At 49.3% G+C, this 16,142-nt stretch overlaps 1 protein-coding gene across 2 annotated transcripts; it reads right to left on the bottom strand.

Moving 5' to 3' along the window:
- Positions 1 to 1,681: 1,681 nt before the first annotated feature.
- On the bottom strand, positions 1,682 to 13,422 carry METTL13 (methyltransferase 13, eEF1A N-terminus and K55). Of its 2 annotated transcripts, none has more exons than XM_070395641.1 (8): positions 12,982 to 13,422; positions 10,889 to 11,648; positions 9,404 to 9,603; positions 7,718 to 7,913; positions 6,628 to 6,795; positions 5,180 to 5,395; positions 3,439 to 3,570; positions 1,682 to 2,155 (listed from the first exon to the last, which is right to left on the bottom strand). In XM_070395641.1, exons 1-8 carry the CDS (start codon positions 13,132 to 13,134, stop codon positions 1,881 to 1,883), a joined length of 2,100 nt encoding a protein of 699 aa, XP_070251742.1. In that variant the 5' UTR covers positions 13,135 to 13,422; the 3' UTR covers positions 1,682 to 1,880. The 2 variants fall into 2 exon arrangements, with proteins under 2 accessions (XP_070251742.1, XP_070251743.1); XM_070395642.1 differs by lacking the exon at positions 1,682 to 2,155 and adding an exon at positions 3,103 to 3,308.
- Between the last annotated feature and the right edge of the window lie 2,720 nt (positions 13,423 to 16,142).

Raw genomic sequence — 16,142 nt, 5'->3', positions numbered from 1 at the left:
AGGATTGGATAGACTACTGAGTGAAGAGAGAGAAAAATAGGCAAAGAGAAAAAAGCAGGAAATACAGTTCAGGTGAAACAGCCTCTTGAAAGAAGACCCTTTCCCATCGGGAATTTTCCAGATGGACCAGAACTTAAACGTGGTTTCTAGTGCCCTCTACTGGGAAGCATGGGAACCAGCTCAGACCCAAGCTAGAAAAACAACCTGCGTCCAGGCCTTCAATCACTGTTAAGGGGGCAGGTTTTACTGAGACTGGCCACCTTCCTGTCTGTTCTGAGGAGGAGATGACTTAGCAAACGCCTGACCCTGCACCCGTTCCTCACACTCTCAGCACATGTGGTTCCGTAACTCATCCATGTGCTGCAATTCGCCTCCCAAGCTCGGCAGTAACATCAGGGGGCCTGGCCCTTTCCTCTTTCTATTCTCAGCACGGAGCATGGAGTCTGGCACAGAGCAGTCTCTCAAAGAAAAAAAAAAAAAAATTCTATTGAATATAAAAAAGAAAAACCCAACGTGAGAATTCTACTTCTTATCAGCAGTTACCTGTTAGCAAATTTATAGAAACCAAATGGCAAGACAAGGCCCAGGACGGAAACTGGATGACCTAGGGTTTACTGGGCTACAGTCCTCAGAGGTATACCGAGGCCGTTACAGTGGGAGCGGGGCTGCGTGCTCCATAGAGGAAGTCACCAGTGCAGCAAGCTGACCCCCTCACCTACCGTCCTCCACCCAGAGGGCAAGGAGCTGGGGTGCGTGTGAGTGGATAGGTGCGTGAATAAAATGTGCACGTTGGTCTCTGACCCCAGTTCCTGACCCAGAGCTCCTAAACTTCTCTGATTTCTTGGGTGAGAAGAGCATCCTTTGCTCTAATGAGGTCCTTGGTGGGGTCCCGGTTGGGAGCGAGTAACCAGAAAGGCCAAGCCATGGTTACACGCTGGGAGCCTTCAGCCCCAGGCCCCACCCTCTGGGAAAGGGAAGGGCTGGAAATTGAGTTATTAATCCTCATGCCTACACTGTGAAGCCTCCATACGAATTTCAAGAGTACGGGGTTCTGAGAGCTTTCGGGTGGGTGAACACAAGGTGCTGGGAGGGTGGCGTGCCCACAGAGGGCAGGAAGCTCCCAGCCCTTATGCACACCTAGCCCTGGGCATCTCTGTCATCTGGCTGTTCCTGAGTTGTGTCCTTTTATAATAAACTGGTGATCTGGGTAAACTGTTTTTTCCCTGAGTTCTGTGAGCTGCTCTAGCAAATTATCAAACCTGAGAAGGGTGCCTATGGGGAACCCACTCTGTTCACAGTGTGCTGGCACAGAGTTGAGATCATTCCTACCGAACCGACAGGATAGAGCAAAGGCAAACCAGCAATCACAGCGGACTGACCACACTGTGCTCCATCATCGGCGACCTCCTTCCCTAGAGAAAATCGTTCTCTCCATACCCAAGGGAAGGACAAAGGATGGTAGGGAATGAGAGGACTGGATAGAGTATTGGGTGAAGAGAGAAAAAAAAATAGGCAAAGAGAAAGAAGCAGGAAATACAGTTCAGGTGTAACAGCTTCTTGAAAGAAGACCCTTTCCCTAAGGAGCTTGCTCACTCGTTAAGGCATCAGCGACTGGTGGGGTCTCCAACACTGAATTCTACCCAAGGGCACGGTATTGGAAGCAAAGGCAACCAACCAGTGGTACTGAAGAGGACAGCACAGGAAGAATGTTTTTATTTCCCCAGCTCTCCAGGCAACGTCACCAGGCTGAAGGTCCCATGCAGCTGAGTATGAAACCAAGAAAAATACGAGGCTTAAAAAGTATTGTGGGTTCTATTTCGTCGATCTCTGGCAGGCCAGGAGCCCAAGGTCAGGCAGGCAGGAGGCTGAGAGGCCAGCGATCACACAATCTTCACAGTCTTGAGCATATCGGACAGGACATACGTGGCATCCCAACCCCTCCCTGGCTTCCGCAGGGTCTGCTCCAAGGCCTGGGCCATGTCCAAGAGCTCTGGTGTGGCAAGTTTCCGCTCGGGGTGCAGCTGACAGAACAGAATCTCGTTCACTTCCCCCTCGATGCGCCGGACATACAGGAGGGGGAACACTGCCTTGAGCCCACCCAGCACTGAGTCCTTTAGCCCCAAGTCTCGGCACACAAGGTTGAGGATAAAGACACCTGTAGGGTGGGAAGGAAAGAGTCAGAATGACCGCACATTTGGTGACACGTGGAGACAAGGTACAGCTCTGAGGAAAATACCATTTCTGCCCTGGGGAGGCTAGGGGGACTAAGACAGCACCAAGGGCGACAGCCAGCTTGCAGAGAACATACGCACACAGAAGGCAGGATGAGAAAAGCAAGGGAAATATGCAAACCAGAGGAAACGTCGGCCCAGTTTCTTGCTCTCCTACGCTGCTAACCAATGGTTTCACCATTCTTCATGTCTCCGTTTCCCAAAGAATCACTTTGAGAAAGAAGTAACTAACACCCCCAAGAAAGAATGTACCAACTCCGCAGGGATGTTATGTTCTTGACAAACAGCATGCAGTACTAACTAGCCAGGGATAGCCAAGGTCACCTTACAACAGCTAAGGTTCTAAGTCAACTCTGTTCACCACAGCACCAGACACCAAATCAAAACGTGGGGGCCGCAGACACATGACTCAGAGCCCCAGCTTTCGCCAGGACCTGGGCTGGGGTCCCAGCTGTTACCCTGGCCACCTTGGCAGGTCTCTTTACCTCGGTTTCCTCATCTGAAATGGGCTGCGACGAAGATGAGCTAAGATACTGCCTGGTCTGGGGCACGTGGGAGGAATGTGACTGGGAGCTAGCGCTGCCGTGGTGGTGGGAGTGTGAATGACTACAACCACTTTGTAAAACCGGCAGCAGCATCTGCGAAAGCTGAGCATACGCTCCACCTACCATCCAGCGATTACAGCCCTCGTACTAGTGCATGCCCAACAGACCCGCCCACGTCTCACCAAAAGGCATCGTTCGAATGTTAACAGCAGCACTGCTTATAAAAGCACCCAACAGCAAAACAGCCCGACTACCAAGAGCAGAGGGGGAGACTGAGCGCTACGGCCACACAATGACGCTACACAGCAATGAAAGGAACAAAAGAAACGCAATACTATGGATGAATCTCACAAGCATCACGTTGAGTGAAAGAAAACAGAAACTTAAAGACTACAATCTGTATGATTACTGCATTTATATAGAACAAAAATGAGGAAGACTAAGGCGTGCTGGTAAAAGTTGGAGAGTGGTTATCCCAAAGAGGAGGTGAGAGGTGGACTTCTCGGGCACTGGAAATGCTGTGTGTTCAGTGCTGGTAAGTGGTTGTTCAAAGGAAGGAAATCAATCAAGTTACACATTTATGATATGTGCATTTTCCATTATAAAAAATATATTTTTGAAGGACCCATCCATCCCCCCTTCTTGACCTTTCGTTCTCATACCTTCAGGAGTCAAGATGCTCTTGACCTTCTGCAGGAAGGGCTGGTCCACAAATGCTGGGGGTGGACAGCTCATTCCCAGTGTTGGGTCCTTACTGTCCACATCAAACATGATCACGTCATACTGAGGCCGTGCTGGGAAAGAGAAGCAAACTTTTTGTCTTTGTTGGGTAAAATAAGGCCATTTACATTCCTACACTGCATCTCTCCTGTGACCTGTAGTGGGCGCAGGTGGCTGAGCCAGAAGGACAACAGGGAGGATGTGCCACTGACATCACCATCCAGAGGAATCGTCACCAAGGTTCTGTTGTGAGAACCCCACCTTAAAGACGGGGCCTGGTCTCATCTTCTGGAGCCCATTCTGCAGGGTACTTACTTGCTTAAGAGTCTATCTGTCCCAGTGGCTGTCAATCCTGACAGAACATTCGAGTCACCATGGGAAGCTTCTAAATACCTACAGAACCTGGGCTCCTTTCTTGACCAGCTGAGTTAAAAACCTGCCGGGAGGCCTGGCATTTCTCTTCAGCTCCCCAAGTAATTATCAGTGCAGTCAGAGCTGAGAATCATTGATCTGGACAAGCAGGGATCTAAGCTTTTAAGGGCTGACCTTCCACATGCCTGGTACTGTCTCAAATGTTTCACATGTTATTAGCTATCTTGGGCCCCCAGAATGACTCTAGCCTCAGAGAGGGAACCTGTGAAACTCTTAATATGGTCAGTTTGCAGTTAAACTAAGGCAGCATCTGTCCATCTCAGCACCAAATATACTCATCCCAGCACCAAAATGTCATTCTGGTTTGCCACACCCTTACTGGAAGAGATTCTGGTCCAATGAGAACCAGGCATCAGTTACGGAACGAGCAGACCAGGAAAGGTGGGCCTGAGTCCCCCAGGTTCACTTAGGACTGAACCAACCTGACTTTTCCCCAAGGGACTCAGGCTCCAGAAAGCATAAGTCACCAGGAGCCTATCTATGAACTTGCAGAAGAATCAAGGGACCTCCTGCAGAACATGAATAGGACTTCTGTCCTAAGTCTGGGATATGAAATATTAGAATAAACAGAACCTTAAACCCAGCAGCTGGAGGGCTGTCAGGATGCCCACTGAGCAGCATCTGCCTCAAGGCTTTTCAGCCTCGGCACTACTGACATTAGGGGCCAGACAATTCACTGTCGTCAGTGGCTGTCCTTTGCATGGTAGGAAGTTCAGCAGCATCCCTGGTCTCTCCCACCAGATGCCAGAAGCACCCCTACCCAATGGTTATGACAACCAACAACACGTGCAGACACTGCCAAACATCCGAGATTTGGAACCAATGGTTGGCATGAATGCTGTTTTGCTCTATTTCTGGCTTCACTTCCAGCTGATTTTAGAAAACACACCTCCCAACACAACCCTCAACTGTTCTTCATCTTTCTTCACCCAGCTACATCCTGGAGGTTTCTTAAGGTGGTGAGGAGGCGTTAATGTTGTAGGGTCAAAAGAAAAGCCCACTGTCTGTTAGCGCCATCAGGTCAGGAAACAGTCCGTAGTACTTGCTAGCTAGACCCTCGCCCCTAGCACAGAGCTAAGCATATGGTTGGCAATCTGCAGTTACTGAAAAAAATGTCAACAAATCAACAGGAAAAAGACTAGGATGGTGCTGATGCCACCCTCTCAGAGATGGAGTCTAGAGGCCCTCACAGGCCTGACAACCTTGGATCAATCTTCCCTTGACACCCCCCAAGTTCCCCGGTAGCAGTACCTTCTCTTCCCGCTAGGCTGGTAATATAGTCCAGGCCATCTGCAATGTGGACCTTCATCCGGTCGCTCTGGGAGAAGCCAAACCACTGGGTGGCCACTTCCAACATGGACGGGTCGATCTCCACAGCCTCGATACGGGACTTTGGGAAATGATCGTGGACAAAGAGGGGGAGGCTGCCCCCGCCCAGGCCTACCACCAACAAAGCCAGCGGGGTCTCTGTAACACAGGAAGAAAGCATCATTTTACCATCGGCTCACTGGAAAGTTTGGTACCAGCCTTGAGGGCAAAAGGGAGTGAAATTGTTGGCTCCGCCCAGGGGATACCAGATTTAGGGGCCTGGCCTCCCTGTCTCATCCCAAAATTTGGGAGTTAGGTTGACATCTGAAAACTCAATCCTGGCCTCACAATCCTTCCATTTCCAGATCCAGAAGATGACCAGTGTGTTATTGTAGCTCCTTAAAAATCCCAAAGCACTCATCACCAAGAGTCCCCACCATAAGCCTATTGGACCCCTCTACAAAATGGGGGTCTACAATGGCCAACACCTGGTTCATGATCACAAGGCAGTGGATTCCACATAGATCAACGCCACAATGGGCCAAAGGACACGCAGGGACTGTGAGTGAGGATGGCTCTAACGCAGACAGAAATATGACCGCTTTCACCACTGTGGTCAGATCCAAACCTGTCATTAGTGAGAAGGCTATGACTGCACTGCCTATAATGTGGGTTTTTAAGTAGGAATTCAAGCTAGAATCATATAATGCATTACTGAAAAGCCAGAAATTCCTCTCAAGTGCAAAGGCATTTCTCTGGAGACATGGTTTTTACTTAATTTTATTTTTGAAATGTTTTTATTGAGTTAAGAGAGAGAAGGAGAGAGAGAGGGAGAGGGAGAGAGAAACATCAATGTAAGACAGAAACATTGATCAGCTGCCCCCCTGCACACCTCCTACTGGGGATTGAGCCTGCAACCCAGGTATGTGCCCTGACCAACCAGGAATCGAACCAGTGCCCTTTCGGTGCACGGGACAATGCTCAACCAACGGAGCCATACCGGCCAGGGCCCAGAGACATGGTTTTTAAAGGCTCCATCTGGTTACGTGGGTATATACATATGTGAGAATTCATCAAGCTGAACAGTTGAAGATCTGTGTACTTTACCTATCTCCCTGGATGTACTTCACACCTTAATTTTTAAATAAATGAGTGGAAGAAAAAAAACTTCAGACTTCGACATGTATGGCCATTTCAACATGACAACTTCAGTGTGAGGAAAAAGTTATTTGGGTGTTCGTTAACTTAGAAGCAGGTTGGGAATGAGAAAGATATGAATGTTTATGCTTTTGCCGGTCTGTGATCACTGCTCTTATTCACAGGCAGCTCCTTTGATTAGCTCTGTCATCTCCTATGCTCCTCGCTGTGGGAAGCAGTGACAATCCCCTCACCTAGGAGCAGCTCGGGGTTTCTCAGCAAGGCCAGGCCGGCGATCATGGCTTTGTGGTGTTCACAGCACAGGTAGCTCTTATCGATGGACTGCCCCGGGGCTGCAGGGGGCTCCTCTGGAGTACCAGCCGGCCGCTGCTTCTTCCTGTCCTTTTTCCGCTTCTTCTGGGCTAAATGAAGAGAGACAATGGAGTCCTATGCTTAGTCCACTGGTCCTCAGAGAGCAAAGCACCAGGGGCAGTGGGCTGCAGCTGACTTGATCTCACTCACAAACCCAAGCGTTAAATGTGCAAGAATTTGAACTAGTTACATGTCAGAGTCTGAAAAGGAAAGTGGTAAAGATATACCCCAAAGCCTGGGAAAACTCAACTTAGGAGTCCTGGTACCTCTCCTATGAGAAATATAAGGCCACTAACAGAATCTTCAAAAATTCTTGTAGGGAAGGACTTACAATTACCTCCTCTGTGACAATTACTATCCTAGGGTTTTTACTCCTTTAGCTCCTACAACAGCCCTTTAATTCCAATTACTGGCAGATAGAACACGTGAGAATCTGAAGCGTTAATAATTAGGTCCAGAATCAGTAGGTAGTGCCGCCTGGATATGAACCTGGGACTGCCTGTCTCCAATGCCTATCATCTTTCTACTGTACCTGGATTTGAACCCGGGACTGTCCCCAATGCCTATCATCTTTCTACTGTACCACTCAGACAGCAGAAATGGCTCACCTCACAGAGCCCTGATGAATTAGTACCCAGACGTATGTGGAACTTGTAAAGCAAGTGGCTTTTAAACTAAAGGCATTAAAGTGATGATCATGTTTACTTGGTAATCCATTAGCCCTGCTCCTTATCATTTCACAGCCAGGCTTGGCTCAAGAACAGAACACAGACTTCTATTCCGCTTATGGCCACTCACACCCTAAGAGCCCAAGTGGTCTAAGAGGACAACCCACTTGGCCATGTGCCTCTGGTCACAGGTACCCAGTTCTGTCCTACATCTCGGCCATGCTCCCAGGTCTTTCTGACCCCCGAAATCAAGAGTCCATGCTGCGTCCATGTGGGTCCCACCAACGTGCCGCTGACACCTCACCTTTGTGAGACACAGCCTTCAGCAATCTGGCTTCTGACTGCACCACGTTCCTGTTGCTGAGAAATATGAGCCGCCGGAAGTAGCACTTGTCATCCCCCTGCACGTCCTCGATGACGTAGTCGCCACTCAAGGGGCTGCAGTCTTGGTGCTGAATGGTCCGCACCCCGATGTCCCCACCCACGGACAGGAAAGGCACCTGAAGGTACAGCAAAGATGTGGTCAAACCACCAGCTCAGCTAAGAAACGTGAGAAAGTAGAACCCCTTCCCTGTGTCTATCTGAGGAATCCAGGCCTTGGTTCTGGGCAGTAGAACTCCGCAGGTGTGCCCTTCTATTCCAGTTCCTCTCTGGGGCCTTTGACTTGATCTCATTAAGGCTTAATTTACCTTTCTGAAAACTGATCCCCCCAAAAACCATTATAAAATGCAGTTGGTTCTCCCCCAAGAAAAATAGGAGTTTCTCAAGAGTAATCCTCTAAAGCACTTTCAAACAATCCAAGACAATCGAAGCCAGAGAGAACCCTTGGGAAGAGACTATAATTATGAGAGAAAGAATATGAACGGGCATGAGATAACGAAATCCAGGGGAAAGCACCCACTCCAAACGTGAAGAGATGTCTCCCTTCCCTTAGCCATTCTCATCCTTTTCTCCCATTATTCTAAACAGGAGAAAAAAATTAGGAGAAAAATACATTTCTCCCCTAAACTGTTCTCTTTCCTTTCCTAGTCTTTACATCTATTGCTTTTCAAAGACCTACATGAATATGTAATAATCACCAGGAATTCCTGACTTTGCAGAGACATAGGCACTGGTGAGAGAAGGTCACAAAGAACCTCCCCCAGGAGCTGGGTCTCTCTGATGGGCACCAACCCCAAGTCTACCAGGAAGACTCAATACATTCCTCCGTAAGCACAGGTCAGCCTCGTGGGCAGAACCCAGGCTGGGAATCGGGAGCCTATTCCTTTTTTCAGATCTGTTAGTACAGCACCCAGCCTCCAGGTACCTTGGCTTTCCCCTCCGTCAAGAAGGATAAAGTCACCTGCCCATTACCCTGCCTTGGGACCAGGATGGCATCAGACAGACCACGTCAACTGGTAAGTCCATATCACCACTTTGGCAAAAAACCTCCAGTTTCCTTCCCAGTAATACACCAGACTGGCAATGCTCATATCCTGAAAGTATCCATTTACCCTCAGATAATGATGGCTCTAAAAATCAAAAGGGGCAGGGTGGGCTAGCAGGAGTCAATGGGGGAATAAAGGGAACATATTCAATACTTTCAACAATAAAGATTAAAAAAAAAAAGCAGCAAAAGGGTCAAGAGAGTCTTGTGCACAAGTGAGGAAATAGACACATAGTCCAAGTCATTCACAGAATGAAGAGCTGGAGCCTGCGAGAGCTGGAGCATCTCCTTCTTGCCATCTCTGTGGGTCCGAGAGGACCCCCCAACCCCAGACCCAGATGTGCCTGTGGGTCTCAATATCTGCAACCGCTGGCCTTCCTCACACTGCCTGGGGCAAAGGAATGTGACTGATGCCCACTCAGCTCTTAGCTGCTGACATGGCCTCCAGGAGCCAACTACGGTCACAGACCCTGCCCTAGCTTCTTTCAGGACACCCTCTGCCTTCCCGGCTGCTAGTGTGACTTCTCCAGAGACCTGTGAAAGCTGCTGCCCGAGCTTCCTTACCTGCTGCTGGGCGGGCATCCCGGCCGGGGCCAACTCCATGACTCTGGCCGACAGCTCGGCCTGGATGCTGTCCATGCCTTCGTACTGCTGACCTCGGTGCAGGGCCACTGTGATCAGCCTCCTGAAGCCAGCGCTGGCCGCCAGCTGCTTCCGGCCCTCCTCCATGCCAAAGAGCCACTCGGTCTCCCGGCCCTGGGGGACTGGAAACAGGCACCTGGTGACTGGGAGTCCCGGGAAGAGTGTTCAAGCCCACTACCGATATGACCACATGGCAGAGAGCCAGGCCCTGCCCAGGCCCAGAATCCCTTCCACTGGGGGGCTACGAGTCCCTGGAGCACAAGGCCCAGAGCAAAGCTGCCATCAGACATGAGGCAGGACCAAGGGGGAATAAGAAGTATGAGCACGCGTGCAAGGGAAAAAATAGCAATACTACCAACACTTATTACATACCAGGCATTATTCCCAGCAGTTAACAAATAGAAACACATAGAATCTTCACAATAGCCCGGGATGCAGGTGGTATTATTAGTCCCATTGTATAAATGAGGAAACTGACAGAAGTTACATTATTTGCCCACGGTCAGAGAGCTAATAAATGGCAAAGCTGGAACTCAAACCAGGCAGTCCAGCCCCAGACTCCATGCTCACGTCCAGGGCACATGTTTGCTCCCACAGGTGCAGGTAGGATGATGGAATACTTGGAAAAATGGCGCAGTCATCTGGAAACAAGTGGCCAGCATGACCATATCGACACCTTGCATTTATCTAAAATATTCTGTTTTTGAAAGCATTCTCTCATATTCTCTTTTTTTTTATCATTATTAATGTACTAGTAAATCTGGTATCGTTTACCCCTTTCAATAACAACACTAGTGTCCATAGAGCAGCTATCATGTGCCAGGCACCTTCCTAAGGGCTTTGACACTTCTCACAACTACACAAGGTAGTTATGATGTCACTTATGAATGAGGAAGCTGAGTCTCAGAAAACAAATAACATGTCCAATGTCACATCACCAAGATGTGACTGGGACAGAACTGGAACCCAAATCATCTGGTTCCAGAGCTGACCTTTTTTAACCACTGCTCTGTACTGTCTCTCTAATTCAGCAGAGAAACACGGCAATTTCCCCAGGTCCCACAGCTTAAAGGCTACAGACCTGAGACTGGACAGCTCCCACCACTCGACATTACAAAGTAACTCCCATCTCTACAGTGTGTGACTTGCCGAAATGCATCTGTATTACTTCTCTCCTTCCTACCAACCCCATTCTCCCACTTCACCAAGGCTTTGCGATGGAAGATGAGAAGAAATAAGCTTCAAATCTAAGGTAGCTGGAGAGTTGCTATTGTTTCTTCCTCAGGCTTTGGCTAGTCTAACCTCTGAAAAGACCACCCCCGCAAAATGAAACCAGCCAAGGCATACCCATCCACCAACGCCCCAGCCCAGCCCTTCCAGGGAAGAGAGGGACCAATCCCAACTCACTGATGAAAATGGCAAAATGATTGTCCCGCGATGGTTTCACAGTGGGGCTGTCCACCACGTGGAGGGTGTAGCGTGGCTCCCCCGTGTCCCCATTGCACAAGTCCAGGGACACACTCCCCAGCCCGGCCTTGCGGTACAGCTGGCTACACAGCCAGGCATACTGCTGACGCTCCCGCACCGCCTCGGCCAGCCGCTCGGCACTCTCCAGCCGCACAGGCTTGCCCTGCTCCTGAGCACACAGCTCGAGGATCTGAAGGGCAGAGCCAGGGATTGGCCTGAACTTGGTCATGATGAAGGCAAAGACAGGCAGGGGAAACCGAGGCTCTGCTTCCAACACCTGGTCCTGGCTGCTGGCCACCTGATGCACCCTGACCATCCACCCCTCCCTGGAGAAGTGACCCACTGCTTTCTTCAGGACGTGAGCCTGAGCCAGGGAGATGCAGAGGTAGCGACCGCCCACCTGCAGGACACGGCCAACCTCAGCCAGCATCCTGTCCACCTGTTGCAGGGTCTTCTCCTCCTCGTCTGTCAGGACAGCATCCAGGGTGCCCTTGTCCAGCACCACCTGGAAAGAGGCATCAGGAAACTCCATCTGTGTCATGTCCATCTTCAAGAAGCTCATCTGGGGCCGTCGGTTGGCATTGCGTTCCTTCATTTGCTTGATGACAACCTCACTGATGTCAATGTTCACAATATCCTGATAGCCCACATCGTACAGCTGCTCGCTGAGCTCTGAGTTACCACACCCGATCACCAGCACCTGGGGGGGAAACCGAGAGGATGGAGGTGACTAAGGCAAAGGAATGAGCTTCGCACGTGTTGAGGAATCAAGTTTCACCTTGGCCGCTGAATGTTTTCAGAAGGAGAAGATGCTGTTGTCACAGAAGAGAGCACCGTTACAGAGCTGGTTCTACGCTCCATCTTAAAACACCTCTGATTAGAGGACTCACTAGTGAAAATCACATTCAGCGACAGCCATGCAGGTTATATGACAATGGGCTTTCCGTATTACAGAAACAAACTAATCATGGTTGTACTTTTCTCTGAATCAGGCATTTTTTACTCAAGAACTCGTAGGAAGTCACAGAATCAAATGCAGTAATTAGTTACAGTTGAAATCTCCTATCTGTTTCACTGTTGAAAACCTAGTTCTGGCATCATCCTATTCCACTCATGCCTTTGGCTCCTCCTCATGATATCCTGGTATTTTCTGAAGCTGAACTTAAATACACAAGTTGTTGCCTCCTGCTCTGTGCAGCAACCTCCCATCAATCCTTCAAAATACTGCCCTGATGTCACCATCTCTGGAAAAGCATGGAATACACAGTGAGAAGTGCCTAAACTTTGGAGCTTGATGGGCCAGAGTTTAAATTTCCATGTGGCCACTTACTACATGTAAGATCTTAGGATTTCAGAGCCTCATTTACCCATCTGTATAATGTGTGTACACCACTCACCTCACAGAGTTTATTAGGAGAATTCAACTATCAAACACACACACACACCACAAGGCTAGGTGCTTAAAACCTCCTTAAAGCTCTTTACCCTCCTCCCTTCCCTACCTCCAGTCAGTACAAGCCCGCCTCTGTCAAAGCTCCTATTACTATACTTACCACTTTTCTCTTCGGGCTTGTGCCCAGGGCATTCTATCTTAGTGCTCTGGTAGCTTACGGGCTGAGCACGCTGCCTGAAATTCAGTGGGCCCCGCTACAATTACTGGATAAGATTTGTGTATCAGTGAAACAGGGCTAGTGCCTTCTCCACAAAGATGCTGTGACAGAAACGCACACTTTATTCTCCAGGAGGCCACATCTAGGTTGTGTTACTAAAAGAAGTGACTCTTCCAGTGGGGTTATTCATCGAAGAATGAGCTGGGGCGGGAAGTCTTTTACCTCAAACCTTTAAAAGAATATTTTTAACTGCCTTTCAGCCAGAATGATGCATGAAATCCTGAAATTATGGGCCCAATTAGGGCCCCCGCGCCTGTCCCTGTTTGCCCTGGAAGGCAGCTCGCTCGCTCCCCACCCGCCCCCGCCCCCCGCCCCCCCCCCCCCCCGCCTCTCTCTCTCTACCAGCTGCCAGGTCGCGCTTACCTTTTCCCGGGGCTTCATGTATTTGTGCAGCACCCCGCACAGTTCCAGGTAAGTTCCATACCACTCGAAAGCTTTCTTTCCGCGCTGCTGGAAGAACTTCTCCCAATAGTCAACGGAGCCAAACTCCTTGGAGCTCTTAGGTAAGAGGTTCATACTTCCACACCGCAGCTGCGTCTTCCAGACTGTCCCACCCGGTGTAAGGGAGGTACCAACCGAGGGGCTTTCCCCCACGCTGGCTCCGCTCCGGGACACTTCAATGGGCTTCCGTTCCACAGACAAGCAGCCACGTTGATTTCTTCCTCATTCAAAACCCAAAGGAAGGACCCTTACATGTGAACCGCAAGCGCGAGACACTGAACGTAACGCGCTCGCCCTGGACTCCGCGCCTACAAGCCTCTGCCACATGCGGAGCGCCTCTCCTTCTCAGAGCTTGATTTCAGAGCCCGCAATCATATCCGGGTGCGAGGCCTCGCAATTGGTCGACCGCCCAGACCTCCCAGGATCTCATTGGTCACTGATTTTTGTTCCTGGCACATCATTGGCTGCGATGGGCTCGCCTCACGCAGGCGCCGAGCGTTTGTTTATGTGAGGCGGAAGTAGGCGGGCCCGGGCATGGGGGCGGAAGTGGCCAGTTCCCTGGAACCCAGGTTGGGGTCCGAACCCCGAGAGAGGGAAGGTTTCCGGGGTTCTGTGTTCGCTTAGTCACCAGTTCTTAACATGAACCACATAGGAACTAAGCACTCATAATTGAGGTAAAGCTCCAATTCATAGAAAAGAAGTAAAAAGTTATGTGACAGTAAATCCAGCCAGACCTCCTCTAAGTATGAGATTTGATTCCCAGGATTCTCTGCGTTCAGTAGTTTCCTTCTCTGTCACGTGGACATCTGCAGGCACACCAGTTTCCTGAGAACGCACGGACTGGTAGGCAGTTAATTCACTTTTATAGGGAAAACTAAGGGCATAGCAGTTGTTTGCCTTTGGGACCATTGGGCAATAACTGAAATTAAAAAGCCAGGACAGATGAGGGAATGTTGCCAACGGCCATGGCCTGTGCCTAGTGCATCGGCCCTCTACGTGAGGCCTGTCACAAAGCCTCCTTTTGGATCCTGACTGGATACTGGGAAAGATTACAGTGTTTTCGCCATCATTTCGCGAAATGATAAACTTCAATTCCTTTGTAGGAAAAGGGGGGAAAGCCTGGAAAACAAGTTGTTTTTCTCCTAAACTCTAGCACTTGGCACATCTACCACAAACATCTTAAGCATCCCATTTGAAGGGATGTTCTCTACACTCAGCCCATAATACAATATTTTCTGCCACCAAAAAAGTTTAAAACAGCATTTAATAAACAAAAATTATGTAGGTGCTCCACCCTCAGTACAACTTCAATTTCTTGCTGAAAATGGTAATATATCTAAGTGAATAAATTGATCCATCCGATATGTGACAGGTATTCTGTTAGAATCTGGGGCTATAAATATGGTAAACAGTGCTTGCTGTCCTCCAAGAACAAATAATTCAAGTCGGTAAGACCGGAATCCCGTTCTGACTCTGTGTGTGTGTGTGTGTGTGTGTGTGTGTGTGTGTGTGTGTTTCAGAGAGGATAGAAGAGGGAGAGGTAGAAACATCAGTGATGAGAGAGAATCTGGTCAGCTCCCTCCTGCCCGCTCCCTACTGGGGATCCAGCCCAGGACCCAGCGATGTGCCCTGACCAGGAATGGAACCATGACCTCCTAGTTCATAGGTTGGCACTCAACCACTGAGCCACACCAGCCGGGCCCATTCTGACTCGTAAGTCCAGTGTTGTTTATCTTCTTCCAGGCTTACTTCTGTATCTGATTTAAATTAACTGTAAAATGACATTTTCTAAGCTTTCAGAAATGTTGGGCATAGTCAAAGGGGCTTTGTTCAGGTGATTAAAAGGGTGAGGCTTACATTACCCTTCTTCTAATTATACCAAAATGGTTGGCAAAACTAAAGAATTACGTTTTTTTAAAAAAATGGTTTATTTATAGAAGCTCTTCAATGGCATGCCAATATAGCTCAATAATCATATTGCCTTCAGTTATCGTGTAAGAAGGATGGAGGCCGTAATTGGCAAAAACTCTAATTGGCTACCAAAACAGGGAAGCACCCCATAACAAGCTGTATAAAATCAACTGTAGATGAAAAATCAACTGTAGATGGAAAAAAAAACAACAACAACAAAAAAACCCCACTTCTGATGGCTGGGGTAGTCTCACCATCAAGCTCAGGCAGAAAAACTATACGAAGTTTCCCTTCTAGATGGGCCCTTTCAATCCAAGTCAGTCTGAGCCTGAGTAGTAGTCGGTTGTGAATCTACACCCAGGCTTTCAGAAGCTTCAATTCATATCCCAAGCCAGTTAAATCAGAATTTCAGAATTGTGCTTGGGTATCAGTCGTTTTTAAAGCTTCTCGGGTGATTCAACTCTACAAAATTAACTTGAGAGTGCCCTCGCCAAGCTATCTTTCAATTAGTTACAGAGTGTTTGGTTTAAATATGCACCAAGTTAAAACAATAATCAACAAATAGAGGACCCATAGGTACTAAGTAAAAAAGACGTGTAGCAAACAAATGATGGGGTGGGGGGAAGAAGATGTAAACAATCCAGCTGGGGGGTGTGGGAGGAATGAATAAACGAAACAAATTTTGGATTCCTATGCCCAGCTACTGCAGGTTTAGGATGCTACTAACTTGGAGGGTGGAGGTCTGGGAGGAGGGAATGAGTGGAATGGCTTTGCAAGGGTGATTTCCCTCCTGCAGCCCGAGGGCTCCCATGTCTGCCTAGTGCCTGAACCTGGTTATTTTAGGTCAGAACTCTAAAGGATGCAGGTGAAGGTCCACCCGCCTTTTCTCCTCGGCTTCCTTCCAAAGGTCTCATCAGCCCCACCCCGACTGCTCCGCCTCCCCCCAACACCAGGCCGGGTCGGAATGGAACCTCGGGAACCAGTTATTCCTCCCTTAAAGCGCCTTGTAACCCTAGAGATCCGGATCGGACTCAGCGCCTGCCGGATCCTCCCTCCCTGGGCAGAGAGAGGAAGGGCGGAATCGACTCCTTCGGCGATCGCCGCGGCCTGGCCCCGCCCCCGCCCGGCCCCCCGCCTGGCGCCAGGCCGCGGAGCGCCAATGAGCTCGATAA

This window comes from Myotis yumanensis, unplaced genomic scaffold, assembly GCF_028538775.1.
Source record: "Myotis yumanensis isolate MYYU_CA2020_CCGP unplaced genomic scaffold, mMyoYum1.0.hap1 SCAF_17, whole genome shotgun sequence".
Lineage (NCBI taxonomy): Eukaryota > Metazoa > Chordata > Mammalia > Chiroptera > Vespertilionidae > Myotis > Myotis yumanensis.
The sequence above is the reverse complement of the archived record's forward strand: the minus strand, read 5'-3'. Positions and strand labels throughout refer to the sequence as shown.

Excerpts from the sequence above, each read along its gene's own strand:
- METTL13 (XM_070395641.1), bottom strand. The coding sequence starts at position 13,134 with ATGAACCTCTTACCTAAGAGCTCCAAGGAGTTTGGCTCCGTTGACTAT. Across the intron at positions 7,914-9,403 it reads GGATGCCCGCCCAGCAGCAG|GTGCCTTTCCTGTCCGTGGG; the intron begins GTAAGGAAGCTC and ends CTGTACCTTCAG. Across the intron at positions 2,156-3,438 it reads GAGCATCTTGACTCCTGAAG|GTGTCTTTATCCTCAACCTT; the intron begins GTATGAGAACGA and ends CCCACCCTACAG.